We start from the raw sequence: 27,536 nt of genomic DNA, 5'->3' as shown, positions 1-27,536 counted from the left end.
CGTCGTTGGCCGCTGCAGAGTGTCGCCTCGGCCACGGCCACAGCAGACGCGCTGGCTGCGCGCAACAAAAAAAAAGCTTTGGGCCAAACCAACAAAAAACACTCTGGTATTTATTGTAATCAACAAAAAAGAAAAAAAAAACAGAACCAACAAAAAAATCGAGTGCGCTGTTTAAGCATAAAATTAAGTAGTTTAAATAAATAAACACAACAACAACAACAACAAAACGAACGTGGCCGGATCAACGGCAATCTTTTTTTTTTGGAGGGGGGTGGGGTGGGGTGCAGCATGCTACAGAGAAAGAGAGACAGAAAATTGCACTGGCATTTAAATATAAGAATACATTTCAAGAGAAGAAAAAAATAAAACACACAAAATTTATAATATTTGCATAATTTTAAATGCTGCGCATTTTTATGAGTGTCGCTCCGCAGCGAATGCGAATGCTGTCTCTGTCACTCTCAGCGCTTGACTAGCCTTTTGTATTTTGATGAGCTTTTAACGGGCGCGCAAGCGACGAAATGTCGTTAAAGAAGATCGAATTGAATGCGAATGCGAAATGTGAATGAGACTAAAAGAACAACAACAAGAACAACAGCAAGAAGAGCAGCGACAACCAAATATGGCGCCGCCTCAGTCGCCGCTAGTGGGCGCTGCAGTAGCGGAAGGTGTGAAGCGAGCGAGGGCGCTTTTCATTTCTGATTGGAAGCAGGCGGAATTGAGGGCCACAGCACATAATTGGGGGAAGAGGGAACAGCGCGGGGCAGCCAACCTGCTTTTGAAACGCAGCAAATGCTTTAACGGTACTAACCAAAAAGCGAAAAAAAAATAGTGCATGTGCGTGTGCGTGTGCTTAAGTAGCGTATCTTACGCATTTGAAAGAAATTAAAACTACTTAAAAAAAATACATAAACATGCATTCACATTAGTTTAACAAATAATTGAAGAAAACGTGAACAAATGTTCGTAAATCAAGAGCAAGCTTTAAATTAAAATGAGTGAAATATAATTAGCAGAAGCTTTAAGTTTTTTTCGACTTAAAAATTGTCTGCTCGCCTTTTGGGCAAAAAAGTTTTAATACTTCATTTTTCATGGCAGCAAATAACAAATTTATCAATCTTTCAAATTGAACTAGAATTTATCAAATTATGACTCAGCGAAGAATAAGAAGAGCTTTAGAAGAGCTTAAACAGAGTTGAACTGAACTAGTTCCAATTTATCGAACCACTAAAACACACATTCGTGAACTACTTGAAAGAAGAACCAGAGAAGAATAAGAAAAGCTTAAACAGAGCTTGAGCTCAGTCAAAATGAACTAGTTTTAATCCATCAAAGCATTCTTCGTGAACTACTTGAAAGAAGAACCAGAGTTCGCTCAACTAACATTATTCAAATTATGACTCAGCGAAGAATAAGAAAAGCTTAAACAGAGCTAGAACTCAATCAAATTGAACTAGTTCCTATTTAGCAAACCACTCTTCGTGAACTACTTGAAAGAAGAACCAGAGTTCGCTCATCTTATGTCAACGAAGAATGAGTAAAGCTTTAGCAGAGATTCAGATCAATCGAAATGAACTAGTTCCGATTTATCGAACCACTACTGGAAAGAAGAACTAGCGTTCGCTCACCTTTCGTTTCTTGTGATCCAGTTCGCACTGCGCCTTGTGCATCTCCTTCAGTTCGACCTCCTTGAGCTGATCCAAAATGCGTTGATATTTCTCCCGGTTCTCGACGTCGAGCGCCACGTGCAGATAATCGTGCCAGTTGCGTGAATCGAAGCCCCAATGACAGGTGCGATTCTCCACCTTGCGATGAACATGTCCCACGAACTTCTGGGGCGAGAACCAGCAATTGCACTCCAAGCACTGGATGCATGTCGGCTTCTGGTACGAGTACATGTCCGGCGTGCAGATGCCCTCGCATTTGCCAAAGCACTTGTGATACACCTGAAAGCTGAGCGCGCCCTTGCCCAGACTCTCGACGGGCACATAGCTGTTCCGGTCGGAGCGATGCAGCAGGGCGGCGCAGAGGCGTTCCGCGTCGGTGCGCGTAATTAGGCCGCTGCCCTTCACGTCGGAGGGCAGAATTTTGGCTGCCTTGAACTCGACCAGCTGATCGGGCGTGCACTGCGAGCACGAGATGCCCAGATCCTCGAAAATGCCATTGATCTGATCCAGCGTAAAATCGTTGAGCACATTGTTCAGAAATTGCGGCAGGCACAGCCGCATCTCGCCGCCCAGCGAGAAGCAGCCGATGGTCTTGCCCTCCAGCCGCGTCTCGTACAGCTCGCCGCAGTCCGTATCCGGCTGCGTCAAGATCGGCTGCGACAGTTCCGGCGGCAGTGGCAGCGGTGCCGCATATAACTGTGCACGCTCGCCGCCGGCAGCGTTACCAACAACAACGCCGCTCGGTTCATGCAGCGTTTCGTGTGGTTCCGGCGAACTGGACAGTTCCTTCTTGATGAGCGCCACGGCGGGGCCCTGCAAGCTCTTCGTGGCGCTCGTCTGATACTTTTTCAGCACGCTGCTGATCATCGGCGTCACGTATTCGGTCATGATATCGCTCGGTTATCGATAACACGCGCTCGATTGTTGTTTCCTCTACTGCTCCTTCTGCTTCTGCTTCTCCTTTCACGCTTATTCTTATTCGTTTCTTTTAGCTTGTTGCTATTTGTTCGGTTTTTATTTTTTATTGCATTTAATTATGAATTTTGGTATTTTGTTTGCATATTAACAATTTTGGCACTTTGTTTGATAAATTGTTTTTTTTTTGCGCGCATTTTTCATCTTATTTTATTTTTGGCGCTGCATTTGCCGACGGCGCTGCGTAGCGCTCGCTGCGCTGCGAGCTTTTCGTAGCATGTGTATGTGTGTGTGTGTGTGTTTTGAAGGCGCGCGTGTTGCGCTCTGCCAGCGTTGACGCTGACGTTGCTGCTGCTGCGCTGCTGTTGCTGCCGCTGCTGCTGCTGCAGGCGGCGTGCACAATTTTTAAATTTTGTCTTATTTATCTATTTGGCTTTTTTGTGCTAAATTTAAAACTTTGTGCGCACTTTGAGGCGACGATGCTGTTGTTGTTGTTGTTGTTGTGGTTGTGGCACTCACTTATTAAATTTTGCCATAAATTAATTTCCACTTCGTATGCTTAACATTTATCTGGGCGCGCTGCAAAAAAACCGCACGACAACGCGACGCGACGCGACGCAACCGAGACGGATACAAAGATACAGAGACGCTGGCGTAGACGAGAAGACGCAGGCCGGCAGACGCAGACGCAGACACAGACACAGGCACAGGCACAGCCACAGACACTGGAACGGAACACACACCGGCCGCACACACATACACGACGACGCACAGACACTCACTTACACTCACGCACACAGACAGACACCGACACCGACAGCGACAGCGACGTCGACGGCGACAGCGCAACTGGCAGGCGGCAGAGGCTAAAACGCCGCCGCCTGACAATTGTGAATGCGACCGCTGCCGTTAGCCGCCTTGTTTGTGCACTATTTATAAACTTTATTTTATTTTATTTAATTTCTTATTTGATATCTTCTTTATTTTTGCATGCTTAACGACCAGATTCGTTATTGAATATTTATTTAGGAATTTTGCTCTTTGCTATTTAGCTGCTCTGCCACAAGAACAACAAACGCACACGCACACACACACACACGCGCGCGCGAATAAAAGCCTGCACTCTGCAGGCGCGCTCTCAAAATACACGGCGTTTTGTGTTTTCGTTTTGTTTCTTTGATTTGTTGTTGTTGCTGCTAATGCTGCTGTTGCTGTCGTTATTGTTGTTGTGCTTATGTCGAACTTGCCGTTACGCGTTCGCACGTGCGAGCTTTCTGACGACCGCCACAAAACTGTTGAAAAATGTTCGCTGCGTAGCGGCAATTGCAAAGAGCGCCTCGAACGTATCTTTTTCGCGCGCTCTCACACACGCGCGCTCTCTCTTTAAACTTACGGATACAAAACAGACGAACGGTCTCTCTGGCAACAGCAGCAACCACTAAGTTTCTCTGCAGCACTTGGCCCTTCTCTTCTCTTTTCTTTTCTTTTTTTTTTTGCTGTGCTTTTGGCGCCATGGCGAATATTGGAGAGAATTTAGAATTGCCAAAAACTCGTTTCAAAGCGATCGACGTTTGAGGCAATAAATATTTGCCATATAAACTTAAATACAACATTTTGCACTTTGCTAATAAGCATATAAATAACTTACTGTCTTATATAATCGAAAGGTTTTCGCAACTTTAAGCGCGACCCTCTTTAAGAGATATGTTGCTTAGCAATTTAGAATGTTGCCACTTGCTGCCATGTTGCAGCAGCATGTGTCTACGCAGGGTAGTTAGCGACAAGACGTTACAGCTGTCAGGGCAATCGATAACAATGTTATCGCACGCAAAGTTGAGTCCGCCAAGCTGCCACCTTGTGGAAAACACAATGTTTGCTGTATAGCTGTGCTCTTCACACTCAACAAACAGCTGTTTGTTGTTTTACAGCTGCTGATTGGAATTTGGGTAAAAATTGAGATTTTATGCAGAATGCATAAAATAGCACAATAAATCAAAAGAAATACCTTGTAATTGCAAACCATTGCTAATTTACAGTTGAGAACAGCTAGAAAATGCCGGAGCCGCGCAGCCCAATGGCCCGCTTTGTACAATCCGTACAGGATACAATCGATGGACCCATCACCTGGTTTCGTGGTAAGAAATGCGCCCAAATATTTAAATAAGCTGCTTTGGCCACGAATGCGCTACGCATGCAATAGTTAACGCTGCAAGTACCGCAATGCACAACAATTTAAACACAGTTTGCCAAATTACATAATGACATAACCTCAAATCTAAAAGCGGCTTTGTTTTGTTTACATGTTAAAACGAACGCACAGAATCGATTGTCGAACCGAATCAACAGAAGTCGAATTGGTACCATCAGCGCTTCCGTCGTGTGCCAACCATCGATCAGTGCTACACAGACGATGCCGTCTGCCGCTTCGAGGCGGATCAGCAGTTCCGGCGGGATCGCATGGTGGACAACGAGGTCTTGAACATCTTGCGGCAGCGCTTCGAGGATTGCACCCTGTACGAGGCGCCCGACCATATGGTCAAGTGCAAGCCACTGCTCGAGCAATACGAAAAGGCCACCGAGAACTGGTTCATCAAGTGTATGGCCTCCAGACAGCTTTTCCCTTAAAGTGTTTCCCCTTCTCATATATCTTATGTTTCTAACCTGACAGATGGCGACTTGGGCGGCTATGCCAATGCGAAGACCGCGTACATGAAGCAGAAGCATCGCCTCATCTGGGAGCGTCGTCACGGTCCAGTTGGCAGCGGCATGAAGGACGACGATAATGTGGCCCATTGAAAAGCCTCCGCCACAAAACTAAAAACCATCAAATGTTCGTAGCCTGTGACGTGGATTTACATAAATATATACACAAACTGTAGAAAAATGACGACTATGCTTGGTTTTTATCCAGCCATTATCTTGCTTGAGTTCAGCCACGAATGCGGACATGCTTTCTAGTAGACTACGTTTAAGCAAGTTGGGAATTATATTGTATAGAAAACTACAAGCTAGCGTTTATTTCCGGGCTAGTCCCAGACATTTGTAGAAGATACTGTATATTGATACGAAATCAGGAACATGAACATCTTCCTGTTAACCATCAACAGTTCTTACAGAGTTATTTAATCTACGGCATCCCGAATCGTTCTTGAGACCACGAGATTGGGTCTGGCGCCAAAAACTGTGGCAGCAATAATTGCAAATGTGTCAAATTTAAGTCTAGCTATTCATATTGTGCATATAGTTTGTCAAGGGTTTGGACTTTGAGGCAGCGCGGCGGCAGCCTCAGAATGGAAAGCCTTGTTTCAGTCCTTACGAGTTACGAATTTGTTGCTAAAAGATCAGTCGTGGTTATCTTGTCGAGACGTTAGCTTATCGAGACGAGCGGCTTGTTCATGAGACTCTTCTTGAGCTTGGCCAGGGCGCTGCTGGTGCTGCCGGCGGCGCCCGGCTTCTTGTCCTTGTTCTTGGGTCCCAGCGGTATCAGGCTGGTGTCGATGAGTCGGCGCCGGAAGTTCTTGTAGAATTGCAGCACCTGCGGATTGGCCCACACCTGCTTGGCATCGAAGTCCAGAATGCGCACGGATTGCAGCGATTTGGCGCGCGACAGCGCCACATATGCCTGCCCAGCCTCGAACACCTTGGAGAGCGACATCTCAACGCAGTCGAGCGTCAGGCCCTGACTCTTGTGTATGGAGAAGGCCCAGGCTAGCTTGAGCGGCACCTGACGGCGTGTCAGCACGCCGCCCGTCGCCGTCTTGATGATCCACTTCTCGAGCCGGCACACGTGCTCCTGATTGTTCTTAAAGCGCACCACGGGCAGACCCTTCTCGATGCGCACGACGACGCCGCGTGCACCATTGACCAGGCCGTTGGCTATATTGATATTCTTGAGCAGCATTACCTGCGCATTGATCTTCAGATAGAGCTGTGCCGGCGCCTGGACTTGCTGGTCGAGCTGCTTGCTCATGCCGGCATCCGAGTCCTCGGCACGGAACAGCACCTTGTCGCCGCTCAAATGCTCCAGCTTCGAATCGTTTATGGAGTTGGCATCGTTCGTGTGCGAGCACAGCTGCGTGGCCAAAATGCCATTGCCTTCGATCTTCTGCTTTGACGTGGACACCAGCCTGGCCGCGATCGACTCGTTGACATGGCCGATGCGCAAATGGTTGAGTATTTTAACAAACTCCGGATCGGATTGACGATGCACCTGCTTGAGCTCGTAGACGCACTGGATGCAGCTCTCCCAGGCGCTGGACTGAAAGCAAAAGCGCTGCACGGCCGTCTCGCCCTTGACGACGGGCGGCAGCTGGAGAAAGTCGCCGCAGAGTATCAGCTGGATGCCGCCAAATGGACGCTCGTTGCGGCGTATGTGACGCGCCACAGCCTCAATTTTCTGCAATTGTCAAGGATTAGCTGGATTGTCAGTTTCTGCAGCTCAAGAACTTACCTCAAAATACTGACCATCCACCATGGAGATCTCGTCTATGATCAGACGCTTGCATTTGCGCCAAGTCTGCGCGGCAACGGGACGCGATGCCAGCTCCAGACAACGTTGAGCCGTGGCATCGCCGCCGCCAATCCCGGCAAAAGCGTGCAAGGTCGTGCCGCCAATCAGGCAGGCGGCCACGCCCGTGGATGCCGTGGCCACGGTGCCTTCCGGCGGCAGCGCCGAGATGATCTTGCGCAACAGAAAACTCTTGCCCGTGCCGGCGGAGCCCGTAAAGAAGACATTCTTGCCGGCGATGCAGGCGCGCAGCACTTCCATTTGCTCCTCGTTCAAACGCAGCGAGTCCTCCGTTTGCGTGCCGGCCAGTGGCGATGCCTGGTACAGCTTTTTGGCAGCGGGCACGCCTTGGCCAGCCTCGTCGCCAGCCCCCTTGAGCTCCTCGAAGCGTCGCTTTTTGGCTGCCTGCGGCGAGGGCGTGGTCGTGCTGCCACGCGTTATGAGGCCCGCCTTTTTGCGCGCCAAAACCATTTCGGCGGTGGTCACCGGTGAGATCTCCTCAAAGCTGCTGGGCCGCGAGCCCAGCATCTGCTCGCGCAGCTTTTTTTGCAGAGACGCATCGTCCAGTGCGCCGTCTCCGCTGCCATTCATTTTGATGAATATGGTGCGCAGGAAGAGCATCAGGGTGCCGGGCGGTGCGTTGGACAGGTAGAGCGAGCACTGCTCCGCCTTGAAGTTGAACGTGGCCTTGCCCTCGGCCATGAATTTCTTGTGCACCATTATGTCCTTTAGCTTGAATTTGAGCGGTTTCAGCTTCTCGGGCGTCACCTCGACGAAAATTTCGCGCAAATCGTTGCGCACCAGACGCAACGTTGCCGTCCTGTAGGCCAGCTTGCGACCGGTTATGCCCACCGCGTTCGTCCAGTGTATGTTCACCGCGCACGTTAGCACGGCATCGTTAAGATCCATAGTTGTTTTAATTAATTTATTTCAAACAAATCTCTTCAGTCCCTGGGCAGACAGCGAGTGTGCACACCTCCCGCCAAAAAAAAAAAAGCTACCGATAGGCATGCCGTGCCACACTGCGTTTATCGATATTCAAACAGGGTTGTTTGTGCGTAACGCCAGATGGCGCCAACTGACGCGCGCATTGCTTTATTTTCAAATGTGAGCTGTTTGTGTTGCTTAAATAAGTTTTTCTGTATTTCTTTGAGTATAGTTTAAAATATAAGCAAACTTGAACTTTAAATTGAGTTTAAAGTTAAACGAAAGTATTCATTTGCAGTACTAGATGCTGATCGCAAGCAGAATTTCTTAATTTCTTCTTATCATATTACAATGACACTCATGAGCATCTCGAAACAATCATTGCATTCTTGTCGCATATACGTTTCCTAAATACTACGGCGTAATTAAGAAATGCATTTATCATTTACGAGCCGGTTAACGTTCAGTTAAGTTTCTTATGTAAAGTGTTCAAGTGCTGGTTGATTTCTATTCAAGAAACTATGGCCAGATAACGCGATCGTATAATGACAAACAGTTGCACAATTCAATATGAATGCAGTAAAAATCATACAAGGCCTGTTAACTGATAAATAAATAATATATATAAGTCTGCCGTGAGGCAGCCAAAATCAAAACTCAACTCTCTCTTTGCTCAAATAAAGAACTTTTCAAAAAAACTTGTCAAATAGAACCTGGATTTCATGGATGTCAAAATGCTTGAATATAAAGGAAAGCTTTTAACAATAAAGAGGCCGGAATCACTATTTATTCGCAGGCCTCGTCATCGTCCGTTGTATTATTCTCGTGAGGGCAATAAAACTGGCTATCCCATAAGTTCATGCAACTCGCGTGTTCTGAAAAAAAAAAAGTTCATTGATCGTCGCGAAGGTTTCAAGTTCCTTTTCGTAAATTTCCATAGTTTCTTTGGCATTACTTTTACTGCAATGCATATTATTGATTGATTGGCGCAAAGAGGCTGCCAAATGCAAAAACATTCAATTCCTATTTTTTTTATTTTGCATATTTTGGAATCGCATTTCGGAAATAATGCGATATCTGTACAGTTTCGACTTATCAGCTTGGCTATTGAACCTATTCCTCGAGCTAGTCATGCTGCAGATTCTCCGCTCCCGAAAATAAAATATAACAAGTAAGAGGTTCTAGTCGGGAGCTCCCGACTAGGGGATACCCTGAACCCTCTTATTCCAAATTTTCCCTTTACCAAAATTGCCCAAAAAACAGGATATCGATATCGATTTTTATCGATTGCTTGAAAACGGAGTAAGTTATCGATTATCGGAAGCAAACTCGATCTGCGCGGGAACTAGGAGCATCTACATCTAAAATTTCAAATCTCTAGCTCTTATAGGTTGACGGCCGGACGGACGGACGGACAGACAGACGGACATGGCTAGATCGACTCGGCTATTGATGCTGATCAAGAATATGCTTCCTTCTGCCTGTTACACACATTTGGATTTTGCACAAATACAATATGCCCTTATACCCATTTTTAATGGGTTCAGGGTATAAAAAAAGAGCCGTGCAGTCTGAAGCTCGATATAGGACGTAACTCTAGGCTCCATTTTGAGCTTCTGATTTGTAGGCCTAATAAATATTGTCCTTTGTTTACGATATTCTATTTGGTTTATTTTGGTTTGTTTTTCATAATTCGAATAAACAAAGTCAACTGATTCGAATTTTGTTGTTGTTGTTGTTGTTGTTTTTTTGGGCCGGCGTCATTTTAAATGAAATACATATTTACATTTGTTTTCAGGTTTCTAGACATAAACACACAAATATTTGTTTTTGGGTCATCGACGTTGACGAAAAAGCAATATGCTATTCTCTATACCCTGTAAATAGGCTTTAGACCTAAATGTCAAAGAGATTAACTACATTTTCTATATTCTCTCAAGTTGATTTTCTATATAAGATATTCAGTTTTAAAATTATGTCAAGAAATATGCATATATATATATTTAAAAAATATATATATATATTTAAAAGAAAAAGTTGTTCACATCATTATCTGCGCACAGACTAGAATAGAGGTAGGCAGCATTGTTTACTTTATAATGCTTATCAATATTTGGCAAAAATTACATATATGACAAATGTGAATGGAATGAATAGGCCATATTTCGTCTGAATTGATAAGTTCGAGTGCACTCCAATTGATACAGAAACTGAGAATTCTCAAAAATCTTAATCAAAATGATATAAACAAATTTAAGAGGAAATGATTGAAATCTACATTTAAATAACAGAATTTTAATCCCAGTAACAGCACATCAGCTGTAAATAACAGCATTTTAATCCCTGTAACAGCACATCAGCTGTAAATCACAGAATTTTAATCCCAGTAAAAGCACAACAGCTGTAAGTAACATAATTTTAATCCCAGTAACAGCACATCAGCCGTAAGTAACAGCATTTTAATCCCAGTAACAGCACATCAGCTGTAAATAACAGCACTTTAATCCCAGTAACAGCACATCAGCTGTAAATAACAGAATTTTAATCCCAGTAACAGCATATCAGCTGTAAATAAAGCACTTTAATCCCAGTAACAGCACATCAGTAACAGCATATCAGCTGTAACTAACATAATTGTAATCCCAGTAACAGCACATCAGCTGTAAATAACAGCATTTTAATCCCAGTAACAGCATATCAGCTGTAAGTAACAGCATTTTAATCCCAGTAACAGCACATCAGCTGTAAGTAACAGAATTTGTATTGCAATAATAAAGAGCGAGATAGAGTATATAGAGTGCGTTGTGCCCGTTGCCACTTGTTGATTAGGTTGTTTTAGGCATGCTGCTTAGGCGCCGCTCGGAGCCGGGCAGCGCAAGAGGCGCCCCATTCATGAGAAACTATCAGCACACTGAATACGAATAGCTTAATTTAGATGCTAATATATAGTATATATGTATAGACTTATAGATAGATTTTCGTACTTAAAGAGCTGCTGCTGCTGCTGCTGCAATGGCATCGTGCAATTTCGTCAGCCGTGTGCCGAATTTAACGAAATTCGAAAAACACACATTTTTTTAAAATGCGACGGCGGGGTCTAGGGGTTGCCGCACAGATCTTACCTGTTTGCCATGCCGAAATTTTCCCCGCGACGCATTTTCTTGACTCGGCTACTGCGCAGGTACAAACAAAAGCGAAACTAAAACCGGTTTCCTTAACCCAAAGGGGGGTTGATAAGCGAGCAGGAGAGCAACATACAAAAAAAGCGCGTGTGAGGCGAGTGAGAGAGAGAGAGAGAGAGAGAGACAGGGAGAGTTAGCATGAAAATCTTGCATAGGCTTACACCCGCACGTAGGGCTAACTGTTTATGTTGTTGCGCTACGTGACGGTTGGCACGGCAAAGGGGTGCGGGTGTGCTCTGTAATGCGGCTGTTAATCAACTCAATTAACAGGGTCAGCACTTAGGCACATGTGAATGTGGATAAATGGGGTTAATTGCACAGGTGCCGGGCGCAAGGCGCCAGCCCGAACAGAAAAACTTTCCTAGTGCCGACTATCTTTAGACCGAGGCCAATGGGCAAGTGCGTTGCCACAGATCTGTCCGATTTGAACATAAATTAAAGCACGTGGCTTTCATGTTAACCTTGCTGCTATAGATAAACCTGCGGCGATCGTGGGTGGCAGCTATTGTCCCACATTAACGGGCGCTGCTACACGTGGTGCCATTACAACCAACCGCAGATCAAGCTATGGCCAATGGCCAAAATAGTAAACTGCGTCGTAATTGGCTGCTAAGTAGCATCACTTTTACAGGCGTGCCTCGCGAAGTGTCGTCAACAGCGCCCCCGCACGCTGTTATTGCGGCTCGTGGCGCACAATTTAATTGCCGGGCCATACGTCAGCCAATTTTCACCGGCAACGTGTCTTTATGTTAATTACTTACTTGCGTATGTTTCTACTAAATTCCTTACTGAAGCGGTTGAGTCATCAAAATGCAATCGATGCGAGCGTTATCGATATTCGATATTCTGGCTCTTCTTGTTTGTGCGTTTTGTCTCCACATATTTCTACATAACTGTTTACCAATAAATACAAGCGGCAAAGATAAACAGATTAGAACCGGTCAACAACAGCCCGCGACCGATCAAGGCTGACGCCGTCCCAGACGCCCCAGCAAAACCGAAATGAGTCGAACACTCTCGTCTGCATTGGCAAGATATAGAAGAAAAAAAAAAAACAACAGCAATAAATATATTGCACAGGAATAACAACAACCATATACTACTAGTACTACGCAGAAATTTTGTAGAATACAAAACAAGCAAGAAGCAATAACAAAAACAACAGCAGGCGGCTACCCTGCTGAGCCTGAGCGTGAGCGTGAGAGAGCGCGCGAAGAGAGCACAATATGCAATGTCTATGTGTGCGTGTGTGTGTGTGCGTCTGTTTTGTTTGCACGCTTAACGGCGCGAAAGAGGAAGAGCCAGCGCTATAAATACTGCTCCTCACGGCTGTTGGCTGTCAATTGGACTCGCAGAGCGACCAAGTCAGCACACACACAGCAGCAGCAGCGGCAGCAGCAGAAGCTAAACAGCAATAGCCAATTCCAACAACGCAGTTTCGCGCAAACAAACAAAAGTCGTTCGATTACGATTTACAAGTTGTTTTTTTTTTAAAGTAACGTAAAGTTTCATAATCAAAAAGAAGAAGATGTCTGCATCTCCCACCGCTCGCCAAGCCTTCTCGCATGCGCTGCCCCTGGCCATGACGAAGACCAAGAAGGTTGTCATATCGGATCCCATCCAAATGCCGGAAGTGTACTCCTCTACGCCCGGCGGCACCCTCTACTCCACGACACCTGGCGGTAAGTTGATGCAATATTTTGGCAACTGTGAATCAGCCGAGTGATAACAATCCCAGACTCGGACTCGAACTTCAGTCTGGCCAGGCGCACATGTCCGTGACTCATGAATATTTACTGTGAGCTCGTGCAGCTGTGTCTTATCACCTGTGCAGAGTCTGATGCAATTATCAATTCAATTTAGACTAACAGTTCATTTCTGACCTTATCTTTGCAGGCACCAAGGTGATCTATGAACGTGCCTTCATGAAGAACCTGCGTGGATCCCCGTTGAGCCAGACGCCGCCCAGCAATATACCCAGCTGCCTGCTGCGCGGCACGCCCCGCACACCCTTCCGCAAGTGTGTGCCCGTGCCCACAGACCTGGCGAAGAAGACGCAATCGCTGAAAATCGAGGAACAGGAGCAGTTCCAGCTGGAGCTGTAAATGCACACAGCGCACACCACAGAACAAGGCATCCCAATTCCAAGCAGCTACTGCCAAAACGCACAAACATCATCCAAAATGTTTTTATCATTAGCCAAACATCTAGTTGTATATTGTCGCACCTGATACTGATCTTATAGGGCTAGCTCTCATATTTATGCCATCAAGTTGTCCATGTAGCTCCTAAGTGTTTGTTCCTAGTTAAGTTGTCAGTCATATTGATTGAGTCTGTGTTAATTTAATTGATTCATTTTAGTTGGTAAGAAGCAACTCATGCAATAAACACTTGATGAACATTTTGAATTAAATTGAAATTGAAATTGAAATTGAAGAACGGGTTTATTTGTATATTTTATCAGCTGCTGGACCTTGAGAGCTGACTAACCAAGTTATCTATAAGCTGCTCGAGTGTGTATTTCCATTTCACCTTGATGGTAATATTCCATCTATGTATGTGTATGTATTTTGGGAGGGGTTTATTGAACCCCGTCCTCTGGAAATACCGGCCGGCATCTGTCGGATCAAGAGAAATGCGTTCAGAAACTACTGCGCAGTTTGCACTCGGAGTTCTCTGGCCAAAAGACTTGAAGACCAGATCTTAACGCGACGATGACAACATTCGTAGGAAACGGCAAATGCAGAAATTCATGGTCTACCTATTCCGAGAAGCGAAAAACAATATCTGAGACAATAAAAGCTACCAAATAACATGTCTCTATATTATTTCGTTTAGTATTATATAATCCCTGAGAGATCGACAATTAGATCGGTCGCATGGCTTGGAGCACAGGCTGCTCTGTCAAAGGGTTAAGGATTTCAGCTGCTGAATAATTGATATACTGATTCCTTGTATACCCTTTTCCCGAAATCTGAAACCCTCTAAGTGGGGCATCTCCAATTCCGGGTAATATAAGTGGATGGTGAGCTTAGTTAATCTCTATACCCGTAAATCTTTCTGTGTTTATGCAAAGTATTCTTTCAGTTTTAAGTTAACTTGGCATATATCCACCTATTTTTGTATATATCTATGTCGGCCGAATCGAACCACTATATTATAGATTCATAAAAAATGTTGTTTACAAAATAGTTTTTGTTTTTCTTGTTTTCAAGATATTTCCAGGAAATTTACGTCAATTCCGGACCACTATAGTATATATACATATATAGATATCGGTCAAAATGTTATATTTCTATAAATATAATGCTAACTAATTATGATTATTTATATTGTCGTCATATACAACTGACTTGGATTTGCCTGTTCCTGAATATAGTTAAGCCCGAGCTACTGCGCCCATTTATAACAAGTAAGAGGTTCTAGTCGGGAGCTCCCGACTAGGGGATACCCTGAACCCCCTTCTTCCAACATCAAATGCATATATATATTCTATTTTAGAAGCTAAATGTCAAGTTTGGTGACTCTAGCTCTTATTATTTACCAAAATTGCCCAAAAAACAGGATATCGATAACGACTTTTATCGATTGCTTGGAAACGGAGTAAGTTATCGATTATCGGAAACAAACTCGATCTGCGCGAGAAGCATCTACATCCAAAATTTCAAGTCTCTAGCTCTTATAGGTTGACGGCCGGACGGACGGACGGGCGGACGAACGGACATGGCTAGATCGACCCGGTTATTGATGCTGATCAAGAATATATATACTTTATGGGGTGGAGAAGCTTCCTTCTGTCTGTTACATACATTTGGATTTTGCACAAATACAATATGCCCTTATACCCATTTTTAATGGGTTCAGGGTATAAAAATTTGTCGAGGATTTTATCATCACATAATATATATGAAAAGAACTGAATTAAGCACATTTCTAGCCTAATTAGTACTTGATTCGAAGCCGTAAATTATTCCTGCATAATTTAAATGCAAGAAATTGTAAACAAGAAAACAACTAATTAGACAAATAACAATGCAGAATGTGTAAACAACGGGTTAAGAAGGTATCCAAGAGATATGTATAAGCGTCCCTTCCAACACTACCAAAACCGTTTAGTACTAATTCATAAGAATTGGTAAACGATAAAAACAAAAACAAGCTACATTTATATTACACAGGCAACAACAAGAAGAGAGCAAGCACAGCGAGAGAGCGAAAACAAGAGAGCGAGAGAGAGAGAGAGCGCATTGCAGTGACGCGCTGCCGGGACGTGCGCTTCGCTGACTTTGTTTACGTTCGTCACGATTGAAAGAAGAAGAGCAAGCAGTATAAATACAGCTGCCAAATGCCGTCGAGTGTCAATTGGACTCGCAAAGCGAACCAAGCAAGTACGAGAGCGCGTCAGCAGCTGATAAGCAGAAGTCAAAGGCAGCGACAAATTCAACAACGCAGTTTCGCGCAAACAAACAAAACTCGTTCGATTACGATTTACACGTGTTACAAAGTAACGGAAACTTACATAATTGAAAAGAAGAAGAAGATGTCTGCATCTCCCACCGCTCGCCAAGCCTTCTCGCATGCGCTGCCCCTGGCCATGACGAAGACCAAGAAGGTTGTGATAACCGATCCCATCCAAATGCCGGAAGTGTACTCCGCTACGCCCGGCGGCACCCTCTACTCCACGACACCTGGCGGTAAGTTGATGCAATATTTTGGCAACTGTGAATCAGCCGAGTGATAACAATCCCAGACTCGGACTCGAACTTCAGTCTGGCCAGGCGCACATGTCCGTGACTCATGAATATTTACTGTGAGCTCGTGCAGCTGTGTCTTATCACCTGTGCAGAGTCTGATGCAATTATCAATTCAATTTAGACTAACAGTTCATTTCTGACCTTATCTTTGCAGGCACCAAGGTGATCTATGAACGTGCCTTCATGAAGAACCTGCGTGGATCCCCGTTGAGCCAGACGCCGCCCAGCAATATACCCAGCTGCCTGCTGCGCGGCACGCCCCGCACACCCTTCCGCAAGTGTGTGCCCGTGCCCACAGACCTGGCGAAGAAGACGCAATCGCTGAAAATCGAGGAACAGGAGCAGTTCCAGCTGGAGCTGTAAATGCTTTCCAATTGCAATGAGCTACTGCCAAAACGCATGCATTCACGTTACCAGAAAATGTTATCATTAGCCATCAATTAGTTGTATATTATCAGACCTGATATATTGATCTTGTAGTGTTAGCCCTAAATATTCCCACTAAATTGTTGATATAGCTTTAAGTTTTTAGTCCGATTTTCGGTCACATTGACTGAGTTGAGTTTGTTTTCTATATATCATATTTTATAAATCTAATTCTTAAGCAACATGCAATTAACAGTAAATAATGCTAATAATAAGGCTTTCTCTAATGAAACGATTTCATCAATGATAAGAAACGATTATTCCGAATTCTGTCTATTCACCTTGGGATATTTGTATGGGGTTTGTTGAACTGCCGAAAAATACCGGCCGGCACATGTCTGCCGAGGCGTTGGCCATTATTAGAACTGTAAACAACAACAACTTGCGTGGTGAGCTTCTCAAACTGTGCGCGTGGCAGCGGCTCATAACCCACATTCTGTCTATGCTAACATATGTATGTGTGTATACACACACACACACACACACACACACATAGATTTTTAAACAACTGCGCAGTTAGCCGCGAATCGCCCCCTCAACGTTCGCTTGCTAGCGGGCGGGCGGGCGGTCGAACGGGCGGTCGCTTGGGACTCAAACCGCAAAACCAACGCCTCGAATATTGCGCACAACATTTAATTCAAACTATTCGTATATGTACATACAAATACATACATACATATGTATGTATGTGCACATAAATATGTTCGCCTTATGTTTGCTGCAAACGTTTAAAGTGTTTTTTGTTGTTGTTTTGGCTGTGCAGCCCTGGCAATTTGGCGCATTAAAACACAGCATACTTTTTAGCGCTGTATTTTAATGTGAAATGCATTATCTGCAGGAAATTTGCAACAATTTAATTCTATTCATTTCATTTATAATATAAGCAAATGAAACAATTGATTAATTAAAGGCACAACTAAAAGATTTTGAGCATGGGTTACATGAGAAACCATAATGTAAGCAAATATATTAACTTATTTCTGCATACAAACTTGTGTGTATAAATATACTTTTTATACACATGTGTGTGTGTGTGTGTGTGTGTGCACTAGTTTCTGCCAAAATAATAAAACATTTTGCATATAAGTCGCATAAATCATTGAATTAATTGCCTAATCATTTTATCATGTCGTATATTTATAACACATACATATTAGGAAAATTGTATAACTTGTTGATTTTCAACATGGGATTTTAAATGGGACTTGTTGAATTTGCTGCGCTAATAAATAATTTCCCCAAATATTAAAAGGCGTTATATTTAGATCAGTAAAGTTCATAGCCTTAACAGGTTCTCAAAATAGAAAAAGAACCTAATAATTTTGTTTAATTTTTGATAACGCACAGCCATAAGAATCACAAGCCAATAAAAGGCGATAAAAATGTGATTTGTATTATATGACAGTTTGTGCTGAGGGGGGGAGGTGGGTAAAATTGTCAAAAAAACACTTTCAAGGAAATTGGTGGGATTTATAACAGTTTTACATGTACTCATAGGTAAAGAATTTCTTATACCTTAAATTGTAATCCATTTGAATAAACAAGAAATTTATGTTGTATTTCGTTAATTTTGAGAATAGAAAATAAACTAGGGAAATTCAAACTGATATATATATATTTTATGATAGCCCATGCTAGGGAAAGCGTTGCTACTCACCAAGGGACTTTTAACTGAAATTTCCTTAAAATATGCCAATTGGCACAAATGCCCAAAAAAAAGGGTTTTTAATTTGTAATAACAGCATTTATTAATTGTACGATAAAAGTAAATTTGTTCGTGTGCTCAGCCACACAACATGACTATATAAATTGGTGAAACGAGACCAAAGTTGCCAGCGGGCATTATCGAAACGGACGCCCATTGTTTGGCGTGATGGACCGCGAATTCCTTTGGACTATAATTTGAATGTTGGACCACGTATCATGAGCTGATCTCGTGTTTGGTGCCAAATTGTTTGTCATACGTTGGATAGCGCTGGGCGCGTGATTTCCAGCGTATTCCCTGACTTTGGGCTCGCGTTTCACACGGCTCAGCAGAAAAGCGGGGCGAACGCTACCCCCCCTACTCACCACCCCTCCGCCAGTCAGCATAACCCAACAAAAGTCCAATAAGAACTGGCGTGTAAAATAAAGTCTAGCAAATATGACGCTGCTTTGTTGTTGCTTTTTGCTCATAATCATGAATATATGTGTATATATATATCAATTTTCTTTTACTTATTGTTTCATTTTATTTTCATTTTGTTATTTACGAACATTCTTTTGTTTGTCGTTGTTGTTGTTGCTGCTGTTTTAGACACAAAATACAAATGGATACATACATACTTTTTTTTGTTTTTGTTTTTTTTAATTTCTCTCTAATATCTACTACAAAAAATTGTTTTCTGTTGTTGTTGTTTTTGTTGAACCGACTGTGGCAGGTTGTGCTTAAGAACTACAACATATAGCATATATATATATGTATATATATATCTAAATATATATATATGTTTCATATAAAAAATACAACAAATTTGCAATTCGTTATCATTCTCATCATATTATCAAGCGCTTCTTCTTCTTCTTTTTTTTAACATTTTTCAACTTTCTCATTTAACATTTAATTATGGCAAAAACAAAAAGAAATTATTATCAATATTAACTCGCACAAATTTAAAATACAAATTTCGTTTGAAAGTTTTTAGTTTTTTTCTCTTATTTTTTGTTTTTGTGTTTTTTTTTTTACACACTAAATGTTTAAAACTTATAAAATACTACAACGTAGGAGATCCGACGAAATCTCATAGCATTAGAAAATTAAAAAAAAAAAAATATATATATTTATATAACTATACATAATTATGGTATAAACACATGAAATTATTGTATTACAAGTTAAATATATTAAATTAGCTTTTACATATAGATTATTACATATACAAAGTTGCATTAAAAAAAAATAATAATAATTGTGGTGAGTGTTGCTGTTGTTGTTGTTGTTGTTGTTGTTGTGTTGGTAGCATAAAACAAAATTGGCAACAGGAAGCGCGGCGATTAACAATTTCGGCCACACCGCAACCGAATGCCCTTTCCAAAACAAAGCGAACTCTGAACAAACTTAAACGGGCTCCACTTTTTCTTTCTTTTCTTTTCATTTTCTCTCTCAACTTTAAACAAACACAAATTGCACAAAACTTATTTTAAATACGAGTTAGTAGATTTTTGTTTTTTTTTTGGAAAGAGCATGTAAAAAACGCATAGCAGGTGGGTTAAATGTATGTTTACAGATATATATATATATATATATATTGTTTTTGTATATATAAATTACGAACTGAAGCTTCTTTTTGTTTTTGCATATTGCAGCAGATTCCGTTGACGGTTTTTTATTTTTTTTTACCTCTTCTACCTTTCTTCTTCTTCTTTTTTGTCTTTTTATGGAGCATTTTATTGCTTGACCATGTTTTTTGTTTTAATTGTATAAATAACAAATGTAAAAGGTTTTTTTAGTATTTTGTTTTTGTTTCGTTTGCCGATTGCACTTTTGTTTTTGTTGCTGCTGTGTGTGAGTGTGCGTGTGTGTGTGTGTGTGTGTGTGTGTGTGTGTGTGTGTGTGTGTGTGTGTGCGTGTGTGTGCGTGTGTGTGCGTGTGTTAAGGTATGCTGTCTATAGACTTAAAAAACGTGTAGAAAAACTAAACACAAAAATGAGTTAATATATATATATATATATATATATATATATATATATATGAAGAACTATAGATGTTTGACAAAAGAAATTGTGTTCATGATATCAATTAGCAACAGACAACTGATCACTTATCACTGATCACTGATCACTGATCGCTGATCACCGATCACCGATCGGTTTAAACGTACGTATTTTATAAATTGTGCTTAAGAACTAATTCAAAATCAATAAAGACTTTCAATAACAACAAATAATTTGGTGGTCGAATTGTTACGCTTCTTTTCAATTAATTCGCAGCTGTATTATCAAAATCAGCCAAACGATCGACCCGATTTCCAAAGAACTACATATATATGTTATTATATATATACATATATGTGTGTGGGATATTTACAATAAACAGACGACAATGTTGTAATTATTCATTTTTATAGCTGTTCAATTGGCAATTGCTCGAGAACGCGCAGCGTGCGAGCTACACCTATTTTATAATATACATATACATATAAATATATATATAGATATATATACATGAATATAGATCTATATGTATATACAGCTGATGCTTCTTAGTTACGATCTTGTGGCTTCAACCACCTTCAATTTACATAGCACTTGGCTTGACCTTTTATCACCTGTATCAAGCGAAATGCATTGTTACAAAAACAAACGAAAATATGCACATATATATATATAGAGATATAGTTAGGCATGCCTGTATACATATATATATATATATATATATATATATATGTTTATATATGGATAATAAACAACTTCAACATGGATCACCAAATTACTTGTTTGCGACGCAGTTGAACTGCGGCCATCACACACACAAAACATGGTATTTTCTTCATTTTAAATATTATAATAGTTAAGAGAGATAGTTTTAGATTGGGGCCTGGCGGCCAGGCATACCTATGAGAGTTAGTGGCCAGGCCTTCGATTGGACAGTTTAGCAAGGGGGGGAGGGAGTGAGGCAGGCAGGCAGGCAGGCAGGGAGGAGATTGTGTGCCAGGCATCGCCTATTGCGATGTGCTAAAATTTGATGGCGAGATGGAAGCTGGCGGCGTTTCCGTTTCGCTGCTGAGCGATGCATCGACAGCATCATGGCCACTGTGCTCCCGCGATCTGGTTGTAGGTATGGGCGCACTGCTCGCCGAAGGCGGCGGCATCAATGTTGTCTGTTGGGCCAGACGCTCCTGTTCCTGCTCCAGTTCCAGCTCCTCCTGCAGCTGCTCCAATATGTGCTGTTTGTTTTGCGTCCAATAGAGGACGGGTATGCGCAGGACTGTTGTCAGCGTATCGTTGTGCTCCTCCAGCGAATTGGTGGCATAGTGCTCGACCAGTTTCTTGAGCGAGGGATATATGTTGTAGGGCGCCGCAAAGCCCAGGCCGCTTTCCGTCTCGTAAATGATGCAATGATGTATGCCCGCCTTGCAGACAATCGACAGCGCATAGTGGCCCACGTCGCGGGCGCGTATCAGGAATGTGCCCGTGGGCGCGCCCTTTAGCAGCTCCTCGGCATCGTGCCGCTTGGCGTCCTTGATGAGCCACAGCGATTCGTTGCGATGCGGCTGATTGGAGGCCTTCTCGTAGTTCTGTTGCAGCTCATCGAAGCCCATCTCCAGTAAAACGTTCAGATCGTCCTCGGTTAGACCAAAGCCCTTCAGACGCCTGCAAAGAGTTAAACGGATCTTTAGTCGTTGCCCGAGAATCCAAAATACCGATTTAACTAAACCAACAAGGCCAACTGTTGTCGACGTGTCACATTAAGCAACTGCCCAACTCGATTAGTCTTTTAAATGTGATATATATCAATTCATGTTTCTTATCAGCCCTTGTCCGAGGTCGCAGTTCCCAGTTATTATAAAGACGTAGTCCAGCTTGTATTTAGATAAGGAAGTTCGCCAAGTTGTGGGCGTACGTTCGATTTATGGTCGATTAGTAAGTGTGTGCATTAAATTTAATCACGAAATTATTAAATAGCCCACCCATTAGGAGATATATATATGCATGTATATATAATTTGAATCGATATCAAGAGCTGAGAGCAGATACTATAGTCGGCCTTTGCGCGGAAGAAATGGAAATCTGTCGCACAACATTCGTTTGTGTTTCTTTTCTAATTTAATGAAAAACTAAAAATATAAGTCAGCCATAAATTTAGAAAGAACGCAAGCAACAAAACGAAAATGACCAGAAAATTCAAATCGTATGCGAGTTGATTTTATAAATGGATTCTAGACAATGACAATATATCAATCCGTATGGAATCTGCAGGATCATTCGTCCAAAATTAACACACTTGTGGCAAACTCTCCGATGTCTTATCTTCAAATCGTTTCCCTCGATCCACGACCTAGGCCTCTGCTCTGTGACGCGCATGACACAACGAATTCGCAGATACCCGAATAGTGAGAATAGCCGGAGCAGTAAACGCGACTTGGCGCATGTATGCCAGCCAGAGATGGTCTATGCCTAATCTTAATTAAAATAAAGACTCTAAACAGCAGCAACAACAAAAGGAAAGGAATATACAATATAAAAAAAGGTTTGCGAATATATATATATATAGAGAGAAACGTCAAGAAAACAAATTTTAAGCACTTGGCAAACAAAAATGCTCGTCAGCCAGATAACGATAGTGCCTTATCTGGCCCCAACCGAGCTGGAGGCACAATGCCCAACACGCCAATAGAAACCCAGGGCACAGACCAGGCAGCTCTACGGCTGCCTCCCAGAGACAATCAGCGATGACAAACTGTTAAGGCATAGAAGAACGCAAAAGCCAAAAGACGACTAACGAATACCCTGTACCCAGCGCAGAGCTGACTCTCCATCGCCCTTTTCTACCTGAAGCCAAAGATTAGATGAGGCTTGGCTGCGGCTCAGCTGTTGCTGCTGCATAATACCTTCTACAAGTGTATATAGGCCAGAGCAGACTAGAACATACCCTATAACTAGCGACGAGCTGCCTCTCTAGCTTCCTTTTATAAATTATAAATTTAGGAGGCACAAGTGAAAGTATTCTGGATCTGTACAAGATGCTAAATACCACATTTGTTGTCTTTAATACGTGAAGCGTCAAGATGTGCTCCACAAATAGAATTTTCTCATCGATTTTTAACGATTTCGAGATTAGGGAAGAAGTCACCGAATCTATCATCGATCTATCTAGATCTTAATCAACTTGTCTATCGATGCTGATCAAGAATATATACACTTTCACTTTCCCTTTCTTCTCTGTTTGTACCCTACAATATTCGAAATACCACAATTGTTGTCTTAAGCAACAGAAATAGAACTCTCCTATCGATTTTTATCGATTTCATGGAAGAAGCTTTCGAATATTTCACACATTTAAGAATCAAAGTATCTATCTATTATAACAGATCTATTTAGATCTTAACCAACTTAAGAATATATATAGGATTTTTTCCTCTTTTGCACAAAAAGCCTCCCAATTTCTATGAGCAGAGGGTACAAGAAAAAAAAGCTGTTCAAATGAAAGGGAAGTCGCTTGAACAAGACTCTAGTTGCCAGGGACCCTTAAGATAAACGAACTAGAGCTACGAGCCTAAAATAAAAACCTGTAAGATATTCGTATAGATAAGAGAGAAATGTGTTCTTGTACTGGAAAGAATCTTAGAGCGCGAAATAGCATAGATAAAACAAAAGCAATTGTTATCTTTCGGTAGCCATAAATTGAATTCCTTGGCGGATATACGATACACAGCTCGTATGCTCGGCCTTTTATTCCCAGGGCTAAATGGAGTAGTCCGATATTTAACAAGATGTTGACCACATGCTGAGAACAGGGCGAGACACGTAATACAACAAAAGCTAGCTCAAATAAAAACTCAATTTGAGCAATGGAAAACAACCAAAATTGCTTCAAACCTATTTTGCCAATCGTTGTGCTCGGCTCTGGCTGACTTTTACATTTTTATAGAAAATAAGTGTAATTCTGCAAAAAATATACCCATTGGGTACTTAACACATTTTGCGACAGATATTTAATTTCGTTTGCAAGGCCAACAGAAAAAAGCTTGTGAGATTCCCGGGCAGATAAGCAACAGATGTTTAGTGAAGTCTGTGGTCTGATAAAGAGTCAAGTTTTAGTTTGTATTTTAGGTGTGCACAAAAAAAAAAAACAAAAGTACGACGAGATTTAATAAAGATAAAAGCAAGCGTAGACAAACCGTTGCGAAAGTTAGTATGTGTGTTAGGGCACAGTTCTAAAATGGTTCAAGGCTTGACTAATTAACGTTATCTTCATCATCATTATCATCATCGATGACGAATCTAAGGCATATCGTTAAGTGTTATTAGCACAATGACATTAGCTGAAAGCGACAGTTCAAGCTCGAGCTTAAGCTTAACTTAACTAAAGCACCTAATCAAAAGCTTCAAAGCTTTCAAAGTGCTGTTGCAAGCCAAAAACTGTGGAACGAAATTAGCTGCAACGACTTTAGCAGTTCCCGCTCGAACTTAAGCTTTAAGTCTTCTTAATCAAAAGCTTCAATGCTTTTAATGTGCTTTTGCAATGGCAAAAACTGTGGAGCGAAATTAGCTGAAAGCGACAGCTCAAGCGCGAACTTAAGCTTAAAGTCTTCCACATTCTACTCGAACAAAAGCACATAATAGCGAGATTCAAAGCTTTCATGTGCTTTTGAGTAAACGAGATTAGCTGAAAGCGAAAGCTCAAGCTCGAACTTAAGCTTTAAGTCTTCTACATTCTACTCGAACAAAAGCACTTAATAGCGAGATTCAAAGCTTTCATGTGCTTTTGAGTAGCAGCTCAAGCTCGAACTTAAGCTTTAAGCCTTACTCGAACAAACGCACTTAATCAAAAGCTTCAAAGCTTTCAATGTGCTTTTGCAAGAGCAACAACTATGGAACGCGACAAAAACGAAACATATTGTTTTGACTGCCGTCTGACAGCACTTAAAATATTTATGATTTCTGTGCAAAAGCAGAAAATAAAATTTATGATTCTCAATAATTCGCTTGGCATACATTTTGAGGTATTCATTCGTATTCTTGAAAACGTGTAAAACTGTCAACGGGGGCTTTTGGAAATGTGTTTTGTTAGCGGATTTGAATTACAAGCGGCAAACGAGAGGGATTTCAATTTATATATAAATGTCTTTTATATATATATATATGCACATACAGTGAAAACTCCTCTGGAGCGAACGTTTACATTGAAAGTTTCTTTTTACAAAAAGTTGAGCGTCCATTGAGCAAGGAAACTTTCTTAGAAGAAGACTACAAATTTCGGCCAGCTAAGGGAGAAGCTCATCCATTAGGTCACCTTTCACTGTGCTTTGGATAGATATACAAAATGCATTGTCTGGTTGCCTGCCTCAACTGCTTGGTAAGCTTATCAATAATTGTCGTTGGCTTAGGGACGTGTTGCGGCTAAAGGGGAGATGGGGGAGAGGGGGGAGAACGCATCATCGAAAATGCACAGGGTATATATTACATGCGGGCAGCACGTAGCCCAGTCAGCGTGGCGAATTGCAAGCCGAAACCAGACGAACGCTGCGAAAAGGCAAAAAGCGTTTTATTTCTATTATTATCGGTCAAACGGAAAGCGGTAGCAGAGGACGGCAGCAGCGGATGGGAGCTCAAGAAAGCAGCCAAATGGCCGAGAGTCGAGCGAGCAGGCAGAACCCAGAGCATTTAAATTCCTTGGTTGGCGAAATTGCATTGGACAATATATAAAGTATATATGATATATAAATATATATATATATATATATGTATGCAGCCGTTGAGCATGAAACGAACGAGTGGCTGACTGACTGGCCAAAGCCCCCCGCCTCGCTCAGTCCCGACCCGCTGCGCAACTGTAGCTGGGCTGAAGTGCAACCGTCGGGCTGTCTGTTGCGCTGACGCGTCGCTAATCAGTTTGGCACTTCAAAAGAAGCATATGTATATATAGATATAGATATATTATATTAATAATGAATGACGTCAGTTGTCGGCTGACTCTTTAGACACTTACTCAATGTGCTTGTCCTTGCGTAACTGCAATTCCTGTAGCTCCGGCTTGCTGGCATTGATCTGACGCTCCAGCAGTTGTTCCTCCTCTTTGCGCGCCTTAATATCCTGATTGAGTCGCTCCATTTTGGCGTGCATCACCTTCAGGTGCTCCTTCATGTGCAGCAAATTCTCATGCATATGCTGTTGCACATCCTGCCGCGAACATGCCCCACTGCCGCCCGTTGCAGCCGCTGGACTCGAGCCGCCGCTTGCATTCACCGGCGGCTTAATCATATACGATTCAATTAACGCTATTTGCCGGAAGAACATGTTCTCCGCATTGCCAAAGACACGTTGCTGCAGCTTCCTTTCGGCCAGCTCCTCGCGTATGGCATTGAATGCGGTCTTCTTTTGGTCGAGCGCCTGTTCCTGTTGCAACAGCAATTGGGAGCAGCGAATGAACTGTTCGCTCAGCACACGTAAATCACCCTGCGGCTGTGCCTCATCGTAGAAGGGGCAGACCATCGGATAACTGAGCGTTATGTCCAGCGTTTTGTTGTACATCTTGAGGGAATTGGTCGTATAATGGTTAATCATGTCCACAACCGAGCTGAATTGAAAGTTTTCGACAAAACCGTAATTGTCATTCATTTGGCAAATTTTGATTAGCTTCTCGTTGCCATCCTTCATCAGGGTCAATGTGTATTCGCCCTTCTGCAAGTCAAATAAATAATTATATACACATGTATATATTTACGATATTATTTTCTATATAATCAATTACCTTTGCCTGAGCATCTCGCACCAGAAAACTGCCGTCCGGTTGGCCAAACAATATGCTCTTGGCCTGCTCGCGGGTTATGCTGCCCCAATACCAGGGGGCAGAGCGTAGCTCATCCTTTTTGGAATCTCGCACCATAGACGCCGGCGCCTGTGGCCTCATCGTTGAGTAGTGCAGCGGTGAGGGATGCACTGAAAACGGGGAGCGCACGCGGAAAATTGGTGTAGGGCGAAATCATATTTTAGTTTCTGCTGCTTAATACACATATTTACACACACATGGTTACATGCATACATATATATATATATACATGTATATATGTAGATGTGTGTGTGTGTGTGCGTAGCGGCTTTTGCTTGTTGCCAAGCGCCCCCGAAACGCATTTGAAAAGCGAATACGTTAGGCATTAGCCCTTTCTTATGTTGTATACTCACTTTTGAATTTGCGTTTGATTCCCACTATTAATTGGAATTTTTGTTGCCACTTTTTGCCAAAAAAAAAATTGTTTTTTCTTTTTATTTTTGGTATATTTATATATGACTTATTTCACGCTTACAATTTAGCGAGCACCATCTTTCTATTCTCAATTTCGCGAATCGACTGAGAAACTCGCAGGCAAACACACACTTGTACACACACACACGCGCGCACACACAATCGAATTCACACATGCACACAAGCATACATATAAACTATAGTTAAAACAAT

At 42.3% G+C, this 27,536-nt stretch overlaps 6 protein-coding genes across 6 annotated transcripts in view; 3 read left to right on the top strand and 3 right to left on the bottom strand.

Annotated features, from left to right (window-relative positions):
* LOC115758660 (ski oncogene-like) overlaps positions 1 to 2,613 on the bottom strand; it is a 45,572-nt gene extending 42,959 nt beyond the window's left edge. Inside the window, exon 1 of the mRNA XM_030699399.1 lies at positions 1,629 to 2,613. Coding sequence (XP_030555259.1) covers positions 1,629 to 2,555 — 927 coding nt within the window. The 5' untranslated portion in view covers positions 2,556 to 2,613. The remainder of the gene's footprint in view (positions 1 to 1,628) is intronic.
* Positions 2,614 to 4,442: 1,829 nt separating this feature from the next.
* LOC115758599 (NADH dehydrogenase [ubiquinone] 1 beta subcomplex subunit 10) lies at positions 4,443 to 5,470 on the top strand. Its single transcript, XM_030699322.1, has 4 exons — positions 4,443 to 4,528; positions 4,619 to 4,717; positions 4,903 to 5,178; positions 5,251 to 5,470. The coding sequence occupies exons 2-4, from the start codon at positions 4,636 to 4,638 to the stop codon at positions 5,376 to 5,378; spliced, it is 486 nt and encodes a 161-aa protein (XP_030555182.1). The 5' UTR covers positions 4,443 to 4,528; positions 4,619 to 4,635; the 3' UTR covers positions 5,379 to 5,470.
* Positions 5,471 to 5,554: 84 nt separating this feature from the next.
* On the bottom strand, positions 5,555 to 8,567 carry LOC115759058 (ATP-dependent DNA helicase PIF1). Its single transcript, XM_030699883.1, has 2 exons — positions 7,033 to 8,567; positions 5,555 to 6,978 (listed from the first exon to the last, which is right to left on the bottom strand). Exons 1-2 carry the CDS (start codon positions 7,996 to 7,998, stop codon positions 5,950 to 5,952), a joined length of 1,995 nt encoding a protein of 664 aa, XP_030555743.1. The 5' UTR covers positions 7,999 to 8,567; the 3' UTR covers positions 5,555 to 5,949.
* A 3,983-nt stretch (positions 8,568 to 12,550) lies between these two features.
* On the top strand, positions 12,551 to 13,611 carry LOC115758600 (eukaryotic translation initiation factor 4E-binding protein 3-like). The gene is made up of 2 exons (XM_030699323.1): positions 12,551 to 12,880; positions 13,095 to 13,611. The coding sequence occupies exons 1-2, from the start codon at positions 12,727 to 12,729 to the stop codon at positions 13,301 to 13,303; spliced, it is 363 nt and encodes a 120-aa protein (XP_030555183.1). The 5' UTR covers positions 12,551 to 12,726; the 3' UTR covers positions 13,304 to 13,611.
* Positions 13,612 to 15,554: 1,943 nt separating this feature from the next.
* LOC115758555 (eukaryotic translation initiation factor 4E-binding protein 3-like) lies at positions 15,555 to 16,505 on the top strand. Its single transcript, XM_030699253.1, has 2 exons — positions 15,555 to 15,892; positions 16,107 to 16,505. The coding sequence occupies exons 1-2, from the start codon at positions 15,739 to 15,741 to the stop codon at positions 16,313 to 16,315; spliced, it is 363 nt and encodes a 120-aa protein (XP_030555113.1). The 5' UTR covers positions 15,555 to 15,738; the 3' UTR covers positions 16,316 to 16,505.
* A 4,281-nt stretch (positions 16,506 to 20,786) lies between these two features.
* LOC115759185 (phosphatidylinositol 3-kinase regulatory subunit gamma) lies at positions 20,787 to 27,472 on the bottom strand. The gene is made up of 4 exons (XM_030700061.1): positions 27,263 to 27,472; positions 26,832 to 27,019; positions 26,070 to 26,761; positions 20,787 to 21,730 (listed from the first exon to the last, which is right to left on the bottom strand). Coding segments are annotated over exons 1-4 (1,533 nt in total). The 5' UTR covers positions 27,264 to 27,472; the 3' UTR covers positions 20,787 to 21,078.
* Between the last annotated feature and the right edge of the window lie 64 nt (positions 27,473 to 27,536).

The sequence above is a fragment of the Drosophila novamexicana genome, unplaced genomic scaffold, assembly GCF_003285875.2.
Source record: "Drosophila novamexicana strain 15010-1031.04,08,12 unplaced genomic scaffold, DnovRS2.1 tig00000193-arrow-pilon, whole genome shotgun sequence".
Lineage (NCBI taxonomy): Eukaryota > Metazoa > Arthropoda > Insecta > Diptera > Drosophilidae > Drosophila > Drosophila novamexicana.
This window is presented reverse-complemented; position numbering and strand designations above follow the sequence as displayed.

Excerpts from the sequence above, each read along its gene's own strand:
- LOC115758599 (XM_030699322.1), top strand. The coding sequence starts at position 4,636 with ATGCCGGAGCCGCGCAGCCCAATGGCCCGCTTTGTACAATCCGTACAG. Across the intron at positions 4,718-4,902 it reads ACCCATCACCTGGTTTCGTG|AATCGATTGTCGAACCGAAT; the intron begins GTAAGAAATGCG and ends ACGAACGCACAG. Across the intron at positions 5,179-5,250 it reads CGAGAACTGGTTCATCAAGT|ATGGCGACTTGGGCGGCTAT; the intron begins GTATGGCCTCCA and ends CTAACCTGACAG.
- LOC115759058 (XM_030699883.1), bottom strand. The coding sequence starts at position 7,998 with ATGGATCTTAACGATGCCGTGCTAACGTGCGCGGTGAACATACACTGG. Across the intron at positions 6,979-7,032 it reads TGGATGGTCAGTATTTTGAG|AAAATTGAGGCTGTGGCGCG; the intron begins GTAAGTTCTTGA and ends TGACAATTGCAG.
- LOC115758600 (XM_030699323.1), top strand. The coding sequence starts at position 12,727 with ATGTCTGCATCTCCCACCGCTCGCCAAGCCTTCTCGCATGCGCTGCCC. Across the intron at positions 12,881-13,094 it reads CTACTCCACGACACCTGGCG|GCACCAAGGTGATCTATGAA; the intron begins GTAAGTTGATGC and ends TTATCTTTGCAG.
- LOC115758555 (XM_030699253.1), top strand. The coding sequence starts at position 15,739 with ATGTCTGCATCTCCCACCGCTCGCCAAGCCTTCTCGCATGCGCTGCCC. Across the intron at positions 15,893-16,106 it reads CTACTCCACGACACCTGGCG|GCACCAAGGTGATCTATGAA; the intron begins GTAAGTTGATGC and ends TTATCTTTGCAG.
- LOC115759185 (XM_030700061.1), bottom strand. Across the intron at positions 26,762-26,831 it reads TGCGAGATGCTCAGGCAAAG|AAGGGCGAATACACATTGAC; the intron begins GTAATTGATTAT and ends TTTGACTTGCAG. Across the intron at positions 21,731-26,069 it reads CGCAAGGACAAGCACATTGA|GCGTCTGAAGGGCTTTGGTC; the intron begins GTAAGTGTCTAA and ends AACTCTTTGCAG.